Raw genomic sequence first — 19,854 nt, 5'->3', positions numbered from 1 at the left:
TTGTGTGTTAGTGAACTGATCCATCTCTCTGTTTGGGAGAGAGCGCATCCCCTTTTATAGATGAAGGGGATGGCCTTACAAGTGAGAGGGAGAGAGTGTACGTATGCTAAGTCTTGTTGCCCACGCCGTTGGGTACAAGATGATTGTAGACGCCCATAACACTGTTTAATGTCAGATGCACGTGGGTGGTTGCGTCGTCTTCTTCTGGTATGGCAAACGTCGGTGCCTGCCATACTGTTGATGCCCAGAGGTATATAGGGGGTTTTACCATGTTCGCCTGGTGAGGTAAATGTCGGCGCCCACAATACTGTTGATGCCCAGAGGCATGTGGGGGTGCCTTACCGTGTTTGTCTGGTATGGGAGTTGATGGCGCCCACAACACTGTAGGGGAAAATGTCGGCGCCTACAACACTGCTTGGGTTCTGTCATGCCAGAGAGGTCGCAGGGTGCTGTCCTGCAGGTGTACAGAGTACGGTCCTTGTTATTGCGGTTGACTTGAGTGCCCTGCCTTACTTTCTCCGTCCGTTTCCTAGTCCTTACCGAGCGGGCGTCCCCGGTCGGTTGGTCCCAGTCGGCCCTGATTGCGCCAGTTGGAGAAGAGCTATGAGCAGGGGTTCGGCGCATCCCCGGTCGGAGACGTGGGTCGGAGTCGGAAGTGGTGTCTGGCCAGGCCTTTCGGTCGGAGAGGCCGTCCGGAAGCGGGCCGGAGTTGGAAGCGAGGCCTTCCGGTCGAAGAGGCGGGCCAGAGTCGGAAGCGGACGCCGTTCTTCCTCGGCCAGGTCTTCCGGTCGGACTTGGATCGCCCTTCTGGTCTGTCTTTTAGGTATTTGGGCCGGCTCAGGAGTTGTGTGTCGTTCGCAATGTCGCCTGTTAGGCCGAGCCTTTGCTGGGAAGCCGGTCCATGAGGGACCCCGGGTTTATGAACCTGACAGTTTGATTAATCACTTTTGTTTAGTTCAATTATGATTGTACTTGGATGCCCCTCCTATGTAGAATTCCTGGCTCTGCCACGTACTGTATATAAATTGACATGCTGGATATAAGATACAAAGTGAGCAAAGTTTTAATCTTGGCAAATGCACTGTGCAGAAGTGGAGGAGATGAGAATCCTACTGTTCTGTATACTGATGAATGATCACAAAAAAGGTATCTACGCGAGATGGAATAATCAAGCGAGGGAAAAAGTGATTATTCGTTTACGTCATTATTTGCTCTAGAAGAATATATTCTATCCATGATGACTAGAGGTCGAAGCATAACGGAATTTCCAGTGGAGTGTCATAAGCAACGGAATATATACAGACGATGCAATTGATATATACATGGATTGCGATTTGCATGCCAGTCTTGTGCTACATCCAGAAATGAAAGGGAGTTGCAATGTTTCAGGTGCCTGAATTTTCAGTCACAACCAAGAACCAACTACTGTATTATACAATTAAAAGGATAATTCATAACTTTTTTTTCTATATATATTCCAGCAATGACAAAATTACATTAGCGGCCTCAAATATAAGAGAAGTGAAAATTAAAAGTATAATTTGAATAGTGAAACTCAATAGGCCATGTACAAAGATATATATGGATGGAGGGTTGGAGGGAGGTCATACAAAGGGAATATTATGAATGCACGCCCTGGTGTCCTGTGCCCGGGCCAGGATCCTACATGAAGAAATGGATCCTATTATGAATGTCGCCTGCTGTGCTGAGTCTTTGCTTGGAAGTCGGTCCATGAGGGACTCCGAATTTATGAACCCGACAGGAGCCCCCGAGCCCTCGGGCGATTCGGGTAGAATCGTCTGGGGAATTTTTATCTTGACGGCGGGTGCGCGCGAGCGCATCCGCGGGTGTAGCCCCCGAGCCCCCGGGCGATTCGGGTAGAATTGTCTGGGGGGTTTTCATGTCGCCGGCGGGGGAAGTTTTGTTTTGTCAGCGGGTGCACGCGATCGCACCTGCGGGTGTAGCCCCCGAGACCTCGGGCGATTCGGGTAGGATCGTCTAGGGGTTTTTCGTCAGCGGGCATGTGTGCGTGCATTTTAGTCGTGACAGAGTCGTCAACCAAGGTGCCGTGCGCAGCCGAGGCGGTTTTTAGGGATCGGGCGAGACGGAGCTCGCGGATCCTGGCGTCGGACGCAGCCGAGGGATCGGTCGAGGCGGACTCGCGGACCCGTCGGGCGCGGCCGAGGCAGTTGTTTTAGAGATCGGGCGAGACGGAGCTCGCGGATCCTGGCGTCGGGCGCACGCGTTGGGCGCAGCCGAGGAAGTTTAGGTGTCTTGAGCCCCTGAGCCCTTATGGGCTTGATAGGGGTCGGTTGAGTTTTGTGCGTTACCCCGTTCGTGGTTTCTCGCAACCGGAGGGTCTGAGCTAACGTCGCTTGCCTCGATGGCTCGGGCTTGAGTGATGTGCTCAGTGAGCTCGCTAACGGGTATGATCGAGTGGAATCCGGGTTCGTCGTTCGTGACGGGGGCGGCATAGCCCTCATGTGACATTCCACTGCTCCTTAACCTGCAACCCAGCAGATGTCTGGGTCGTTCCAGAGACCGACCCGGGTGGCCCGCTGGCCTCCCCTCGATGGAGATTGTGTGGGCTTGGCAGAGGTTTAGGATCGAACGAGAAGGTTGAGATGACCCTGTCTGCTTTGGGGCAGACAGGACGAGGGCCGCTCGGGGCTCATCTGCATTTTCTCCCCTGGCTCTGTTTGATGCGAGGCGGTGTCGAGCCCTTCGTGGTCCGGCCTTCGAACCCCGATCGGTCGTTGCTCATGTTGAATGAGGCAACTGCCGCTTCGTGACGCAACACGAAGCGTTGTGATGCATTTGACTGCATAAGCAATGCTTTGGATATATGGAATGAATGAATGCGTGTATAGAAGTATGAATGATTATATATAAAGAAGGGTAAAGTCCAATTTACACCCTCCAACTTTCACCAAAGTCCGGATTTCAACCTCAAACTACAAAACCGGATAACTTTGGCCCTCCAACTCTTGAAACCGTTCAACTTTCAACCTTCTTTGCGGTTTTGCGGGTGAACAGTAACTTTTGATATTTTTGGGAGGCGCCGAAATTTTATATTATTTTTTCGAGCATCTTAACGTCCTGAAATGAAAAAAACTCAAAACTACAAAGTTGTAGATCTCATCGACGTCTACAATTTACATATAAAATATCTTCATCCGACATCGTATTGAAGGGTTTTATATTTTTTGAAATTTGAGTCTCATCACGCGACAAAATATGGTGCTGAAATTTTATATTATTTTTTCGAGCATCTTGACTTCCTCAAATGAAAAAAATTAAAACTATAAAGTTGTAGATCTCATCGAGGTCTACAATTTACATATAAAAATTATCTTCATCCGACATCGTATTGAAGAATTTTCTATTTTTTGAAATTTGAGTCTCATCACGCGACAAAATAATTTTGTCGCGTGATGAGACTCAAATTTTAAAAAATAGAAAACCCTTCAATACGATGTCGGATGAAGATAATTTTTATATGTAAATTGTAGAACTCGATGAGATCTACAACTTTATAGTTTTAATTTTTTTTTCATTTGAGGACGTTAAGATGCCCGAAAAAATAATATAAAATTTTAGCACCATATTTTGTCGCGTGATGAGACTCAAATTTCAAAAAATAGAAAACACTTCAATACGATATCGGATGAAGATAATTTTTTATGTAAATTGTAGACATCGATGAGATCTACAACTTTTTAGTTTTGAGTTTTTTCATTTGAGGACGTTAAGATGCTCGAAAAAATAATATAAAATTTTGGCGCCTCCTGAAAATATCAAAAGTTACTGTTCACCCGCAAAACCGCCCAAAAGATTGAAAGTTGAACGGTTTCAAGAGTTGGAGGGCCAAAGTTATCCGGTTTTGAAGTTTGAGGTTGAAATCCGGACTTTGGTGAAAGTTGGAGGGTGTAAATTGGACTTTACCCTATAAAGAAATAGTGGGGGTTGGTAATGTTACCTTGATGACTCAAGTGACGGGGTTTGAGGAGCTCCAATCGGAAATGTCCGACCGGGATCCACGCTCGTCGTTCATGACGGAGTCGGCATGGCCCACATGGGACGTCCCTTTGCTCCTTACCTGTCTCTCGGCATTTTCCTAAGCCGTTCGATTGACTTTGAAAGCCCGATGGTCTCTCCTAGGCGGAGATCCCGTGGTTGGGCCTTTCCAAGTCCCGCCTGAAAAGGTGGAGGGCTGCCTGAGCATGGTGGCGCTTTAGTTCTTGCGCCCGGTGTGCGGTAGTGGTGGGTCATACCCAGGCCACGTCCCATCTGACCAGGCGTCGTTCCATTGGGCAGGGTGCGTCCCATCGTATCCCATCCGCATTGAATGGGGGAAGGGAGAGGGTTTTTCGCCCCCGTCATTTGGCCTTTCCCCGATCGCCGCACCTTTCCCAACTGCTGTGTCCTTTTTTAAGTAGGAGAAGGGAGAGGGCTTTCGCCTTGTTTCCTTCGCCTATTCCTCATTTGCCGTCTCTTCTTTCTTCCTTCTCGCCAAGAGAGTCTGAGTGCCGTGGTGGTTTTGAGGAGAGAAAAATGGGAGAGCGAGGGAGAGGAGAAAACTCACAGATCTATTCGTGAACCCATAGCAAAATGTTGAGCTAGAGGTCATCCGTCATGAGGGAGTCGGTGCTGGAGGCCTTCACCGAGAAGGGGTTTCTGTCGCCGAAGGAGGTGGCGCACTGGAGGGCTCCTAGGAGGGAGGATTTCCCACAACCTCGGGCCAGCGAGGTTGTTTCCTTCCTTGCCTTTCATGAGCGCGGGTTAGGATACCCCGCGCACTGGTTCCTGCGTGGGCTCCTCAATGAGTGGGGCCTAGAGCTGCAGCACCTCAATCCGACTGGGGTGTTGCATATCGCTGGCTTCGTCACTGTGTGTGAGGCCTTCCTTGGGATGGAGCCGCATGTGGACCTCTTCCGGTGGATGTTCTCTGGGCGAGCTTTATCAGAGGGGAAGCCGCTCATGATCGCACCGGTGGGGGGCTTCGCGCTGCAGAAGAAGCCAAGCGCAGCGGGCTCATACTCCGTGTACATCCCCTACGATTCCAATCAGGGGTGGCACGGGGAATGGTTCTATATCAGGAACCCGGCAGAGGTGCCATTCCCGCCTTTCACCGACGGGAGGCCAGAGAAGCTGGAGAGCTGGTCATGGGGCCCCACCAGCTGGTAGAAGAAGAAGGTGGAGATCATCGAGGCGGAGCTCCAAAAGCTCATGCGGCACGGTCTTAACAGGGTGCGGGTGTTCCACACCCTCTTCCACCGTCGGGTCACTCTGCTGGTAGAGAGGATGCGGCCGATGTGAAAGTACAGCAGTCCGACGGACCCTGACCATGCATCGCCGGAGGAGCGGCCGAATGACAAGGTCTGGAGTCATCTTGACTGGGTACTGCAGCTGAGGCCTAGAGAGACCCTTGATGGAAAGCCCGGACCTCTCAACTCTACGGTGGTGTCCAAACTGGTATACTCTCCTCTCTTTACTCTGCGTTTTCCCCTTTTCTTTCCTGTTTTTTCATTGAGTCGCCTGTTTCATAGGGACTTGGAGTTTACAAGTCCCAGCCGCACCTTTCGAAGGGGCCAGAGGGCGCAGCTCGGTAGGCCACCCAGAAGGAGGCGGCAGATGCCAAGAAGAAGAAGAAGAAAGTCGAGGAGGCTCGGCAGAAGCATGAGAAGGAGAAGGAGATAGCCCGGCGTGTGCAGGCCGGGGAAAATAGGAGCGACGTCGAGTTAGAGCTCGAGTCGGAGGACTCCACAGAGGTGGGGGATGACCTGATCTTCTTCGAGGAGGAGGAAAGCCGGGAGAGGTCGTTGTGACCTCGGCGGAGCATTGTGATCCTGCGGCCGCGTCCACTGGCGGTGAGTAGGGGGCAGAGAGGTGCAGTGATGTTCCTGCGCCGAGGAAGCGTGCTGCGAGTGTGGACGCCGTAGGCGAACGGGAGGCAAAGCGGACGCGGTCATCGCGCCCTTCTGAGGTGTCACCGTCCTCGTCCCCGCCTACCGTGGGCGCGGCGGGACAAGCTAGGCGGTCAGAGGAGCGGGCTCGCACCCGCGCGTCGTCAGGGCCGATGTCAGTGTGCGACCCACAATGGGAGGATGCCCCGCCAGCTACCTCGGTCGGTGTGCCCCGAGTCGAAAGTCGTGGTGACTCGTGGGCTGAGCAGGAGCCGGTTGGGACGACTCCCCTCCCCCGGTTGAAGTGAGAGGGCATGGGTCGCGACCCAGGAGCGGTCCTCGCCCGGTGGGCCCATTGACGTCAGGTCATGGCTTCAGAGTCGTACCGCTTACATCTCGGTATGCATTTCTTTGTTTCTTTTTTTGATCTCATTGGTGAGTTTTTTGGAGTATGACTGACCTGTACTTTTTTTACAGCAGCCGGATGCTGACGGGGCTGAGCATCGCCCCAACTCCTATGCGGGAGGATTGGAGGCCCACCTTGCAGCGCGCCGTGGCTAGCATCGGGGAGAGCAGGGCGGTGGCGGTGGCTCCTTCCCTCCCAAAGGCGGCGCCCCTTGGGTCAGTCGCCAGTATGGCGGCAGTGGTGGCGGCAGTGTTGGCGGCGATCCCGGTGGTGACGGCGGAGGCCGCATCGGAGGTGACCCTTGCGGCCCCTCCTCCACCGGCTGCGGCGAAAGAGGAGAGGGAGACCAGGCTCCCTGCCTCGCTGGGCGAAGGGCCGCACGGCTCACCCTCCCGGTCAGAGCCGAAGGTGCCGTGAGATGCGGCCGGGCTAGAACTGGAACATCTACCGGTGGCCCACAAAGACAAGGTGGTGGAGATCCCCTCCGATGGCGAAGCAGAGGACGAGGTGGAGCCACCAGCGTCATCGCAGGAGCTGGCGGTGGTCGGATCATCGGCTGGGCCTTCCAGCAGGTTCTGGGTGAGCCGTAATCTAGTGTGGCCCTTCCCTGGTGACCCGAGGAAGGCTCGGTTCGTCCTACACGACGATGAGGAGGTGGCGCTCTAGCACTTCCTGGCGGAGAGCGGAGTGTCGATGGAGTCCGATCTCGCCCAAACCAGGGTGAGGCTTGAGGAGGTCTTGGAGCAGGTCAAGTCCTTCCATTGACCGGTTACAGTCGACCTACCCCACGTCGTAGAGGTAAGTCCTCTGTGATTTGTCCTTGATTCCTTTGTTCCTTGCTGGTTGCTTCAGCATGTTAGCTCCTTGCTTTGTAGGGCTTGGAGGGGATGTCGTGCCGCAAGTCCCTTTTCCTTCATGAGGAGCACGTTCGGATGGCTGAGCTCGAGCGCGAGCTGGAGTCCACCCGCCGTGAGTCCCAAGATCGAGCGGCAGAGGTGAACGAGGCACGAGTGGCAGAGCTGCTCGCGGTGGAGTGGGTGACCGCCGCCGAGCGAGGCTTGAGGCGGCGAAGGCCCACCAGGTGGAGACTGAGGCGGCGCTACAGAAGTCCCTAACGGACGCCGAGGCGGTGCTCCAAAGATCCCTGGAGACTCTGGAGATGGAGCAGAACGCCCTAGAGTCAGAGCGAAAGGCCCGGTCAGAGGCAGACCAGGAAGTGCTCGTGCTTCAGGGTCGGGTGATGGGAACAGAGGAGGCGAATGCCCGGCTATGCGAGAAGGTGATTTGGCAAAAGGAGGGACTCTCCATCCTCGAGAACACCCACCTCGGTACATACCTTTTCTATTTTTTGGTGTGTTGGCTTCTTCCTTTAGCTCGATTCTGAGCTTGTCGTCCTTTTTCCAGAGCTGGGTGGAAAGGTGGAGTCATTGGAGCAGGACCTGGCGATGGCCAAGGTGATGATTAGCCAGAATGCGGAGGCGCTGGCCAAGTCCCTTGAAGAGCGACATGCTCTCGAGGGGGAACTTGACCAGTTGCGCAATGTTGCCTAGCTCGTCGTCTTGGAGGTCTTCGGGTCGGTGCCAAGTACTAGTGCGCCCGCCATTCGGCTGATGGAGGTTCCGAATCAGGTTCGGGCCCTCATCACCGAGGGGCTGTTCTATGTGACATCGGGGGTGTTGACTTCGGTGGCGACGTACCACCCGGACCTAGACTTCACCACTATCTACAGTGGGTATGTCGATGGCTGGAGCACGAAGGACATCCAGTCGCTCGAGGAGAGCTTGCTGCCACACGCAAAGTTAGTGGCGGAGCAAGTCTCCGCGCAATAGGTGATGGATGCTCACCGTGCGGACATGGCCGCAAGTGCATGTCAGGAGGATGTCGCCCAGCCTATGGATGGTGTGGAGCCTGGGTCAGAAGTGGACGTCGCCTCGCCTCCGACTGAGCCAAACATTGCCAAGTCAGAGGACGAGCAACCCCTACCCTCGTCGGTCGAGCCGGTAGCCAATGCCACCGCGGAGCCGTAGTAGAAGTTTTTAGAGTAGAAATATTTTAGCAAATGTAGAAGATAATGTCATGGGGGAGCCCCCTGTGTAAAGTGTTTTTTGTGATGGAACTACTTTGTTCGGGGAAGCCTGTCTTGTTCGTTCGTTATTTTTACCTTAGCATAACTTTGTTTTTTATTCTTTCTTTTTCGTACCTGCCCGTTCGCACTGTAGGCTGCAACCTTAAGAGTTCAGGCGTGGCCCGCGAGGCTTAGCTGCTTGTAACCGTAGGTAGAGGCGGGGTGCGATCAGTCGGAATGTTTAGAGCAAAGTTACGTAAGGTAATTAAAGGAACAGACTACTCTTTCGTTCGAGGAAAAAATTATTTATCATATGATAGTAAAAAAAGGGGGTGACATTATATCCCCGTGGAGCCTCCGAGCGACCCAGGCCAAAAGTGTTCGGGTCGGGGCGCTTTATAGGGGCAAACGTTAAGTAAAAAATGGTAAGACTGAATTTTAGGGAAAGAAACGACGTAGCTGTTCGCTGTTCCAAGCATTGGTGAGAACGTTGTCATTGTCGTCCTTCAGTCGGTAGGTGCCCGGTCGAATCACCTCGGTCGTCGTATAGGGACCTTCAGTCGTTCGGATGCTTGCCCACTACGCCCCCTTTCTTGGCCGTTGCCTCTTTGCCTTTTTCTTCCTTCGGCCCGTCGGCCTGTCGCAGAAGGCGCTTGAGGAGCTCGTAGTCCTTGTAGAGGTGTTTGACGGGGTAGGCGTGGTTGGTGCACGGGCTCTCCAAGAGCTCATTGAAGTGGTTCGATAGGCCCTGCTAGGGCTGCTTGCCCGTGTGATCAGTCACGGCGACCAACGCGGAGTTGGCCGGTCAGCGACGATCTTTCTTGTTCTTTTTGCCCCTCTGCGTGGAGGGGCCCTCATCCTGTTCATCGCGCTTGGCCATGCCTTTGTCGCTGCCTCCATTGAAGCATCACGGGAACGACGCTCTCTGGATGCGTCAGCCAAAGGCCCATGGTCCCGGGCCATCCGGGCTGGGACTTCGGTCGTCCGGTCGGCGACCGCGCCTGGGGTGCGTTTCACCACTCCTCGTGATGGTCCCACCGGGGTCTGTGTCGCCTGCCATCACTGCCACTCGATGGACGCCATCATCATGTCGGGACCGACTCCGGTTGCGGATGACGCTGCGAGCGTCTTGGTTTGGCCCGAGCCGCTCGCGTACAGGTGGTCGGTGCGGAGCGGGCGCCGAGTCAGGGCGGGGCCCAGATGCGGCCTCCTGTGCCGCGCTCGGTGGCTGTAGCGGTGAGCGGGTGGAGCGATTCGTCTGGCGCGTCCCCACTCCCTTGGTGGGGAGAGAGGCCGCGAGTCGGTGTCGTGATGCGGAGCTCTCCGCCTATTGAACGGCGGCAGTTTCCACAAGTGCCCGGAGGTTCCGGTGGATAGCCTGTTCCTAGGGGGTCATTCAGCTCGGGAAGGCCGAGCAGAAGCATTGCCACAGCGGCGATGTTCTGGCAAGCCCGAGCGAACTGTGGGGCATCGTTCCCCCCGTCCATGATGTTGCACTAGACCTGGCGGGCGTGACCTCGGGCGTCGCTTGCCGGGTTATGCGCACAGGGTGCAGTGTGGTGCACCGAGCGCGCCGACGCCTGTGGCGGCTGGTTCTGCCACCGTTGTCGTAGCTCCTCGCCGTGCTCTCGTGTGAGCGCGAGGGTCCCCACATGAGAGTTCGGAGGGGTGTGAGTCTGCAAGGACTCCGCCACCACCGGCGGCTGTCCCGGAGCGTCCGCCATAGCGCACTCCTAGGACGGACGGTGGCTAGGTGTCACATCGCCGATGCTGGAGCCATCACTCTCAATATCATCATCCATGAGGTCGAGGAAACAGGTGGGAGCATAGCTCGTTATCCCCACGAATTCAGACATGAGAGGGGGCGGCGCCAGCATCCTTCGGAGCCCCCAGGCGTATGCATCCGAGGGGGGCGCAAGGCCGTAGGGGAACCGGTCACATGGCGGTCATGGCAGGGACAACGGGGTTCCTCCGGATAATCGACGGAAGATAGTAAATAGCGAGTAAATAACAGTATGTACATTACTCACAGCGGGGTTTGAGCAGAGCATTTGCTCGGAATGAAGAGCAGGTGCCTCGTCGTTGAAGTCATTGGGTGTCCCGGAGCCGACGGAGGGCGCCCCTCTGACAGGCACCGGGATGGTTGCCTCCTCGTGGAGGTGTAGTACGCCGAGCCGGTCGACGACAAAGTCCAGGCTTCCGATGAGGAAGGCCTGGGATGGCTCGAAGACGGGTGGAATCCGCATCCCAACAGGTGGGAGCGCGGGAAACTCCAGTGAGCCAAAGCGAGTCGTATCGCTTGAGCCCGCCATGGCGAAGGTGGCGGAAAAGTGGGCCATCCGATGACCAAAAAGTGTCAACTTACAGCGTCTTCCCCACGGACGGCGCCAACTGTCGGTGCAGAAAGTGACCAACATGTAAATATTTATAGTTTTGCTATACGTTGTGATCGGAGGTGGCCTAGCACTCAATGACACAGGGTTTATACTGGTTTAGGCAACGTGCCCTACATCCAGTTTGAGTTGGTCGGTTACTTTATTCTTGAGCCCAGGTGCTCGAAGTTTGCTATGGGGTTACAAACGGAAGGGAGAAAGATGGAGGGTACAAGAGGTCCGGTCGGACTCTGGTCTGGAGGGCCGAGAGTGATGGGAGGTCCGCTATGTGCTATGTGTTTGAGCGTGTGCTCGAGGTTTGAACCTAGTGGTTCTGCTGTTGTGTGTTAGTGAACTGATCCATATCTCTGTTTGGGAGAGAGCGCATCCCCTTTCATAGATGAAGGGGATGGCCTTACAAGTGAGAGGGAGAGAGTGTACGTATACTAAGTCTTGTTGCCCACGCCGTTGGGTACAAGATGATTGTAGGTGCCCATAACACTGTTTAATGTCATATGCACATGGGTGGTTGCGTCGTCTTCTTCTGGTATGGCAAACGTCGGTGTCTGCCATACTGTTGATGCCCAGAGGTATGTAGGGGGTTTTACCATGTTCGCCTGGTGAGGTAAATGTCGGCGCCCACAATACTGTTGATGCCCAGAGGCATGTGGGGGGTGCCTTACCGTGTTTGTCTGGTATGGGAGTTGATGGCGCCCACAACACTGTAGGGGAAAATGTCGGCGCCTACAACATTGCTTGGGTTCTATCATGCCAGGGAGGTCGCAGGGTGCTGTCCTGCAGGTGTACATGGTACGGTCTTTGGTATTGCGGTTGATTTGAGTGCCCTGCCTTACTTTCTCCGTCCGTTTCCTGGTCCTTACCGGGCGGGCGTCCCCGGTCGGTTGGTCCCAGTCGGCCCTGATTGCGCCGGTTGGAGAAGAGCTGTGAGCAGGGGTTCGGCGCATCCCCGGTCGGAGACGTGGGTCGAAGTCGGAAGTGATGTCTGGCCAGGCTTTTCGGTCGGAGAGACCGTCCGGAAGCGGGCCAGAGTTGAAAGCGAGGCCTTCCGGTCGGAGAGGCGGGCCGGAGTCGGAAGCGGACATCGTTCCTCATCGGCCAGGCCTTTCGGTCAGACTTGGATCGCCCTTCTGGTCTGTCTTTTATTTATTTGGGCCGGCCCAGGAGTTGCGTGTCGTTCGCAATGTCGCCTGCTGGACCGAGCCTTTGCTGGGAAGCCGATCCATGAGGGATCCCGGGTTTATGAACCCGACAGTTTGATTAATCACTTTTATTTAGTTCAATTATGATTGTACTTGGCTGCCCCTCCTATGTAGAATTCCTGGCTCTGCCACGTACTGTATATAAAGTATGTTGTTGAATGTTGACATGCTGGATATAAGATACGAAGTGAGCAAAGTTTTAATCACTTTTGGCAAGTGCAGTGTGTAGAAGTGGAGGACACGAGAATCCTACTGTTCTGTATACTGATGAATGATCATAAAAAAGGTATCTACGCGAGATGGAATAATCAAGCGAGGGAAAAAGTGATTATTCGTTTACGTCATTATTTGCTCTAGAAGAATATATTCTATCCATGATGACTAGAGGTCGAAGCATAACGGAATTTCCAGTGGAGTGTGATAAGCAACGGAATATATACATACGATACAATTGATATATACATGGATTGCGATTTGCATGCCAGTCTTGTGCTACATCCAGAAATTAAAGGGAGTTGCAATGTTTCAGGTGCCTGAATTTTCAGTCACAACCAAGAACCAACTACTGTATTATACAATTAAAAGGATAATTCATAACTTTGTTTCTATATATATTCCAGCAATGACAAAATTACATTAGCGGCCTCAAATATAAGAGAAGTGAAAATTAAAAGTATAATTTGAATAGTGAAACTCAATAGGCCATGTACAAAGATATATATGGATGGAGGGTTGGAGGGAGGTCATACAAAGGGAATATTATGAATGCACGCCCTGGTGTCCTGTGCCCGGGCCAGGACCCTACATGAAGAAATGGGGAAGATCGATTTGGGTATTGCCCGAACGAGCTCCCGTTGAATTGAACCGTTCTGGGTAATTTCCTTCGGCGTCGCTTCCATTACTTGATATAAGTAGTTCATGTGGTCGGATCCTACTAGTACTATCCAGTTTATCCAAGCACCTATTTCTGGGCCGGACTGCCTTCTTCTGCCGCTACCAAATTGCGACCAGCAGAAAAAGAAGGGTTTGATGTTGGCACTGGTGGTCCTGATCGGAGTTGCAGAAACTGGCATGCCCCAACCTGCAGATTGTGCATAGTAACCCATCGGAAATTGTGCTTGTGCATACCAACATTGGAATCCTTTGTTGGGCTGGGCAGCTATATTTTCATAGACCGGGATGATATTATGACAACGATTTGCTAGCAGCAATGCATTGGTCAAAGGGCAAGGCGCAGGACGTGAACGTCTGCTGCTCTCAGCTTGCAACACCCAGACGGCCAGGGCCAGCAGACCGCCTTATTCACATCTACACTGCCGCGCACGCACGGCTGAATCCGGCCGGCGATATGATGTCGTGTCATGTCATCGATCACACGACGCGGCGGCAGATGGTGACGCCGTCGGCGACGGCGAGCTGGCAGACCTCGACGCGCGGGTCCGCCGCGAGGCGAGCGTTGAGGTCGCGGACGGCGGCGGAGAAGCGGCGGTCCCGGTCCGACATCGGCGCGTCGGGCGGCAGCGCCACGGTGCCGTCCCACAGCGTGTTGTCGTACACGATGGCGCCGCCGACGCGCACCAGGCGGAGCAGCTGCTCATGGTACCGCACGTAATTGGGCTTGTCGGCGTCCACGAACGCGAAGTCGAAGGCGCCGTGGTTGGCGTCGTCGGCGAGCAGCGCGTCCAGGTGCTCCAGCGCGGGGCCCTCACGGAAGTCCACCTTGTGCGCCACCCCGGCCTTCTCGATGAAGGGGCGGCCGAGCTCGTAGTACTCAAGGCTCACGTCGATGGCGACCACCTTCCCGTCGTCGGGCAGCGCGAGCGCCGTGGCCAGCAGCGAGCAGCCTGTGAAGACGCCCACCTCGATGGCGTTCCGGGCGCCGCTCAGCTTGATCAGCATCCGCAGCAGCTGCGCCTCGTCCGGGGGCGTCGCCATGTACCTCCTGCGATAGCACACACACAGAGGTTACAGTCTTACAGAGCGAGAAGAAGAGCAGGAGCTCTGCATAAAGCTGCGTCGGCGGCCGGGGCAGCACGTACGTACCGCTCGTGCTTGTCCGTGAGGAGCCGCAGCTCGCGCAAGCACTCCGGCTCGTTCGGCAGCACCGTCGTGTCCAGGATGTACTGCACGCACGCACGGCGATCGGCCGCCGGCGACGACGTCACGTCAGTGCCATGATCATTCGGTCGGCGACCTTAATTGTACTGTTTGTTGGCTTGTCGCGTGATTACATTACCTTGTACAGGGCTTGGCTCTTGAGCAGCGTCTTGTTGCTGCTGTCGGTGTTGCTGTGGACGTCCGGGATGCTGCCGCCGCCTCCGGTCGCCATGCCAGGATCCATCGCCGCCTCCCCCAGCTATACCCTGCCCTGCTAACCCAATGCCTTGCTGTCAATGCTGTGCGTATATATGAAACCTTATCGCCGTCGATAGGAATCGTGCACTGGATGCCACAACCTCCTTGGCTCCCATTTTAAAGTCTTGGTCTCTTTGGATGCGCGCTACACGCCCTATTCCACTAGTCCTATGTGTATCGATAATGATGATTTCTTCATGGACGTGTTTCGTAGCTAGGCCGGCGTTCGTTTAGACCGAACCGAACCGGGTTCCTCGGTTTTTATGAAACTTCGGTTACTGTAAACCGTGAACCGATCGGTTACTTAGAAATGTCAAGACTGAGGAATTCGGTAGTTCGGTTTTGGTCCTGGTCATGACCGAACTACCCGACTGTGGGGGTATGGCCCTCGGTATCTACAAGACAAGACATGAGTCGTACCATCAGAGGTGGCCCGGCCCACAAGATCAAGACGTGCACGGCGCTGCTCGACGCGCAAAGCAAGCTATTGTATAGTACCAAATATGATACTTTACTTGTAACCCTGTCCCTCCAGACTATATAAGAAGAGGCAGGGGTCCCCTAGTGGACAAGATCGATACATCTCATACTCAATACAATATACCAAAGGCACATGACGTAGGGTATTACATCGATCAGATGACCCGAACCTGTCTAAATCGCTGTCTCTGCGCCTTGTGTCACCATCTGGTTCCTGATTACGCGCACCCCCACCGACAAATCTACCATCGCGGGATACCCCTCGGTGGACTGCCGACGATATTCTGTCGACAGTTGGTGCGCCAGGTAGGGGTGTGCGCGCTGATCCATGGTGAACTAGATGGCAGACCTCGATTCCACTGTACGGCGGCAACTCGACGATGGAATCAATCTACTACGGCTGCAACTCAGCGACCTCCGTTGCATACCGACGTCCATCTGATCCTCTCCTCGGCTGGGAATTTCCTGGCCAACAAGCGGCACTCGGCAAAGAACACACGGCAAAAAATTGATCGGCAAAGCCCTCTTTGCCGAGTGTCTTTTATCGGGCACTCGGCAAAGAAAAGCGACCGTCACGGTGCCGGCCCCGTTGACGGTCGCTTTGCCGAGTGCCAACCCTGCAGGCACTCGGCAAAAACTTTTTATTTTTTTTTTAAAAAAAATTATTTGCCGAGTGCCCTCTATCCGGCCCTCGGCAACGATGTTTTATTTTTTTTCTAAAAATTCTTTGCCGAGTGCCCCTTGGCCTGCGCTCGGCAAAGTTTGAATTTTTTTTTTAAAATTCTTTGCTGAGTGCCCTCTGGCCGGCACTCGGCAAAGTTTGAATTTTTTTTTTAAAAAATCGTTGCCGAGTGCCATGGTCATGGCACTCGGCAAAGCTGAAAAATGATTTTTCGAGCGCCCATTTTTCTAGCTTTGCCGAGTGCTGTGACCGTGGCACTCGGCAACGGGGTCCTTTACCGAGTGCAACACTCAGCAAAGTGTCTCAAAACGGCAATTTTTAATTTTTTTTAATTCCATCATGACAAATAAATTCATACAAACATATATCACATATATATCTCATCCATCACATATATATCTCATCCATCCACACATCTATCCGCACATATCACATCCATCACAATATATATCACATATATAACAATAAGTGCTCAAGTCCATCAAATAAATCCATAAGTCCATCACAAGTCCATCAAAGTCCACAAGTGCATCACAAGTATATCACAAGTCCATCACCAAGTGAACAACAAATGAAAAAAAACACAACGTGCACTCATCTCGGCCACTGCGACTGTGGTGAAGGCCCAGCTCCATCATTCGGAGGTGCATGAGGTGGATTATTCGAACCACCGTCAGATGGAGACTGCACAAAGGGGAAAAGATTGCATGTGAGACAAGATTATTTGGATAGCTAATCTAGAAAGGTAGAGGCCATACAAGCAAAGCACAAGCGAAAGTAAAAAACTTTCATACTCACAGGAGTAGCTGCAGCTGCAGGACGCGGAGGCGGAGGTGGAACCAACAGCCCAGCTGGCAGAGAGAAGCTCACACGTTGCCCAAGCCCTTGTAGGAACTCCATAATGTCCGTCAGCCTCTGCGCCTGGGCCTACCGCTCGGCCTCCAGCTGGGCCGCCATCCTCTGCTGCCCGGCCTCCAGCTCCTAACGTTGCCTCATTTCTTGTTCCAGTCGGGCCTGCAATATTTCACTCCAATGTTTTAGTAATGCAAAGCTAATTAAGGTGTGTAAAGATCAACGTATGACGAGTAAAATAGAAATAACCTCGAGTGCGTCGACCAGGTGCTGTGCAGCGGTCGGCCGTGTGCGAATGGCCGGGCTCTCGCTTGTGCTCCATGCTCGGATCTGGGAGAGAGAGGGAGTAGAGTGCCGTGTCGATGAGTTTAGTTTCCATGCTCTACTCCTATCCGAGACATAGATTCGGCAGCACCTCCCCGCTGTTCTCTAGATACACGTCCTGCCAAAGAAGAGTGTGTATCCGGAGAACAACAGGGAGGTGATGCCGAAACTCTGTCTCAGACCGGAGCAGACCATGGAAACTAACCCATCTACGCATCCGCGGGTTGTCCAAAAAACGTGAACAATCCGAAACAGATACGATCATAGATATGCAAAGATCTGCATACCTCCAACCGTATCTCTTTCTAACGGGAGAGACCTAACTGGGTTACGTGATCTACGACCTTGATACGAAAAGAGGGGTTATACCTAGGGTGGCGGTGGAGTCAGGCTAGCGGGGCTGTGGCGGGTTGGTGCAGTGGCGAGGTGACACGGTGCAGGCAGACCGGCACGGCGACGGGAACTCCGACTCGGCTACGACAGGCTCTTCTCTACAAAAATGGAACAAAAAACTATCATTTAAAAAAAATTCGGCAGAACCTCCCCTGCACGGTGAGGTTTCCAAAACCTACAGAAAACAACAGCACGATGGCCGACAAGCACATATGTCTCAAAAGAAGCCATGTAGTTTGGATATCAATCCATGCAGAAGAATATATCCAAGTAGTACCACTACTTCTACTACTACTTCCACTATTGCTGCTACTACTACTACCACTAGTTCTACTACTACTACTACCACTAGCACTACTACTACAACTAATACTACTACAACTAATGCTACAACAACTATCACTACCACGACAACAACAAGAGAGAGGGCATACCTGACGGGCTCCGAGGGTAGGGTCGGGCGGCGTCGGGGTCGGGGTCGGGGTCGCCGGAGTCAGGAACAGGGTCAGGCATGGGCAGCGTCAGGGCGAGCGGTCCACGGTGCGCGGTCGGGGGTAGGGCCGGCTCCTACTCCTCCTCCTCCTCCTCCTCCTACTCCTACTCCTCCTCGCCTCCTCCCCCTCCTCCTCCTCCCCTCCTCCACCCACTGGCGTTGGCGGGCCATTGTGGGCGAGCTGGCCATGCTCGGCCACACGCGGGCGCGGGGGCGGGGAGGGGCTACGGCGGGCAGCGCGCGGCGTGGGGAAGGGCAACGGCGCGCAGGCGTCGGCGGCGGCCCGGTGGGCTGGCGGGCGCGCGGGTGGCCTGGCGTCGCGGCAGCGCGGGCACGCGAGCGGCGCGAGCATTGCGGGCGTCGCGGCCGCGGGCGGTGGCGATGCACGCGTGGGCGGTGGCGCGTGCGTGTGGGCGTGTGTGCGGGGTGTGTGGGCCGGCCCAGCCGGCGGGGTTAAATCCCCCTTTGCCGAGTGCCCCCGATCTGGCACTCAGCAAAAGTTTTTTTAATTTTTTTAACCGCCTCTTTGCTGAGTGTCACTTGGCCTAGCACTCGGCAAAGAAGGTTTTTTTTAAAAAAAATTCTTTGCCGAGTGTCCCAGATCTGGCACTCGGCAAAGTATTTTTTTTAGAAAATACTTTGCCGAGTGCGCCTGACACGGCGCTCGGCAAAGATTCAATTTTTTTTTGAAATGTCTTTGCCGAGTGCCCACTGATTCGGCACTCGGCAAAGATAGGAATTTAATTTTTTTTTAAAATACCTTTGCCACTCGACAAAGAGGAAATTTCTAAAAAAAATCAAAATCCTCTTTGCCGAGCACCTTATTCTTGGCACTCGGCAAAGACCCCCTTTGCCGAGTGCCAAGCCCCCGCGGTCGGCAAAGTTTTTTTATGTTTTTGGCCTCCAAAATTTTTTGTGCAGTCCTTTTAAAGTACCAGGAACTCCTCGTTAGAATTTGGGGATTTTTTTGTGGCTTTTTGATATATTTAGTTACTTTATTTCGTTTACTTGAATTTTTTTCGAAAAATATAAATTTGAATTGCACGTGGTACGAATAATGGAATTTAATGACTCAAAAAATGATAGTCATGTTACTGAGTGTAGTGTGAGGCCGTATCCAGGAACGAACATAAAATTTCGGACATCTTGTTCACGAAACATGACCGCGAACTTGCGCGCGAAATGTTTTTAAATTCTATAAAAAGCAAACCAAGTCCGAAAATCATGAAACTTGTTGAGAGGTCGTGATATCGTATGTGGAGGCTATGATAAAAATTTTAGAAGATTTTCGTGCACGTTGTCACGTACGATGCTTACAAACTAGAACATCTCTACATGTGTCACATCCGAGAAGGTTGTAGATTCTATTGAGAACTATAACTAAAAGGTTGTAGATTCTATTGAGAACTATAACTTTTGTAAGTCAACATCCGAGATCATTTGATAATTTTAAATTTCAAATTTCAAAAATCTGTGGACTTATAACAATATTTTGGGACCATAAACAGTTTCAATTAAAAAACTTTTAGACTACAAAGTTGCAAATCTCGTCGAAAGCTACAATTTTGATATAAAGTTTGTCTTTATCTGAATTCATATGAAAAAGTTATGAATTATTTTTGTTGCAGTCATTAATCGAGCGGACATCTTACACTTCTCCGAAAATAATCGAACGTCTTAAGTTGCCCGCGATTTACGGAGGCATATGCTTCTCCGAAAATAATTGGATGTCTTAAGTTGCCCGCCTTGTTAATGAATTAATGGAGGAGGTTGTCTTATGTCGACCACCTCGGTTAATCAATCTAGCATTACGGAGGCTAACGCGCCTCCGGTAAGCATTAACCGAGGCGGGCGCTCGGTTGGCGGCCCTGCCACCGATTAATGGAGGCGGTCGCCCAGCATGCCTGCCTCGGATAATAAAATAGCTCTGCCTCGTAAAATCTTTTGTGTAGTAGAGTCAGTGAGGAGTGATCAAGATAACTTAGCGATAATTTATAAAATCATTTTTGTTTGATTAATCACTTTTATTTAGTTCAATTATGATCGTACTTGGCTGCCCCTCCTACGTAGAATTCCTGGCTCTGCCACGTACTGTATGTAAAGTAGGTTGTTGAATGTGGACATGCTGGATATAAGATACAAAGTGAGCAAAGTTTTAATCACTTTTGGCAAGTGCAGTGTGCAGAAGTGGAGGAGATGAGAATCCTACTGTTCTGTATACTGATGAATGATCATAAAAAAGGTATCTACGCGAGATGGAATAATCAAGCGAGGGAAAAAGTGATTATTCGTTTATATCTATCCAT

At 52.7% G+C, this 19,854-nt stretch overlaps 1 protein-coding gene across 1 annotated transcript; it reads right to left on the bottom strand.

Annotated features, from left to right (window-relative positions):
- Positions 1-13,094: 13,094 nt before the first annotated feature.
- Positions 13,095-14,409, bottom strand: LOC136500624 (tricin synthase 1-like). Its single transcript, XM_066496022.1, has 3 exons — positions 14,206-14,409; positions 14,013-14,092; positions 13,095-13,911 (listed from the first exon to the last, which is right to left on the bottom strand). Exons 1-3 carry the CDS (start codon positions 14,308-14,310, stop codon positions 13,341-13,343), a joined length of 756 nt encoding a protein of 251 aa, XP_066352119.1. The 5' UTR covers positions 14,311-14,409; the 3' UTR covers positions 13,095-13,340.
- Between the last annotated feature and the right edge of the window lie 5,445 nt (positions 14,410-19,854).

Source organism: Miscanthus floridulus, chromosome 13 (assembly GCF_019320115.1).
Source record: "Miscanthus floridulus cultivar M001 chromosome 13, ASM1932011v1, whole genome shotgun sequence".
Lineage (NCBI taxonomy): Eukaryota > Viridiplantae > Streptophyta > Magnoliopsida > Poales > Poaceae > Miscanthus > Miscanthus floridulus.
Note: the sequence above shows the minus strand (reverse complement) of the source record. Positions and strands in the feature narration are given on the sequence as shown.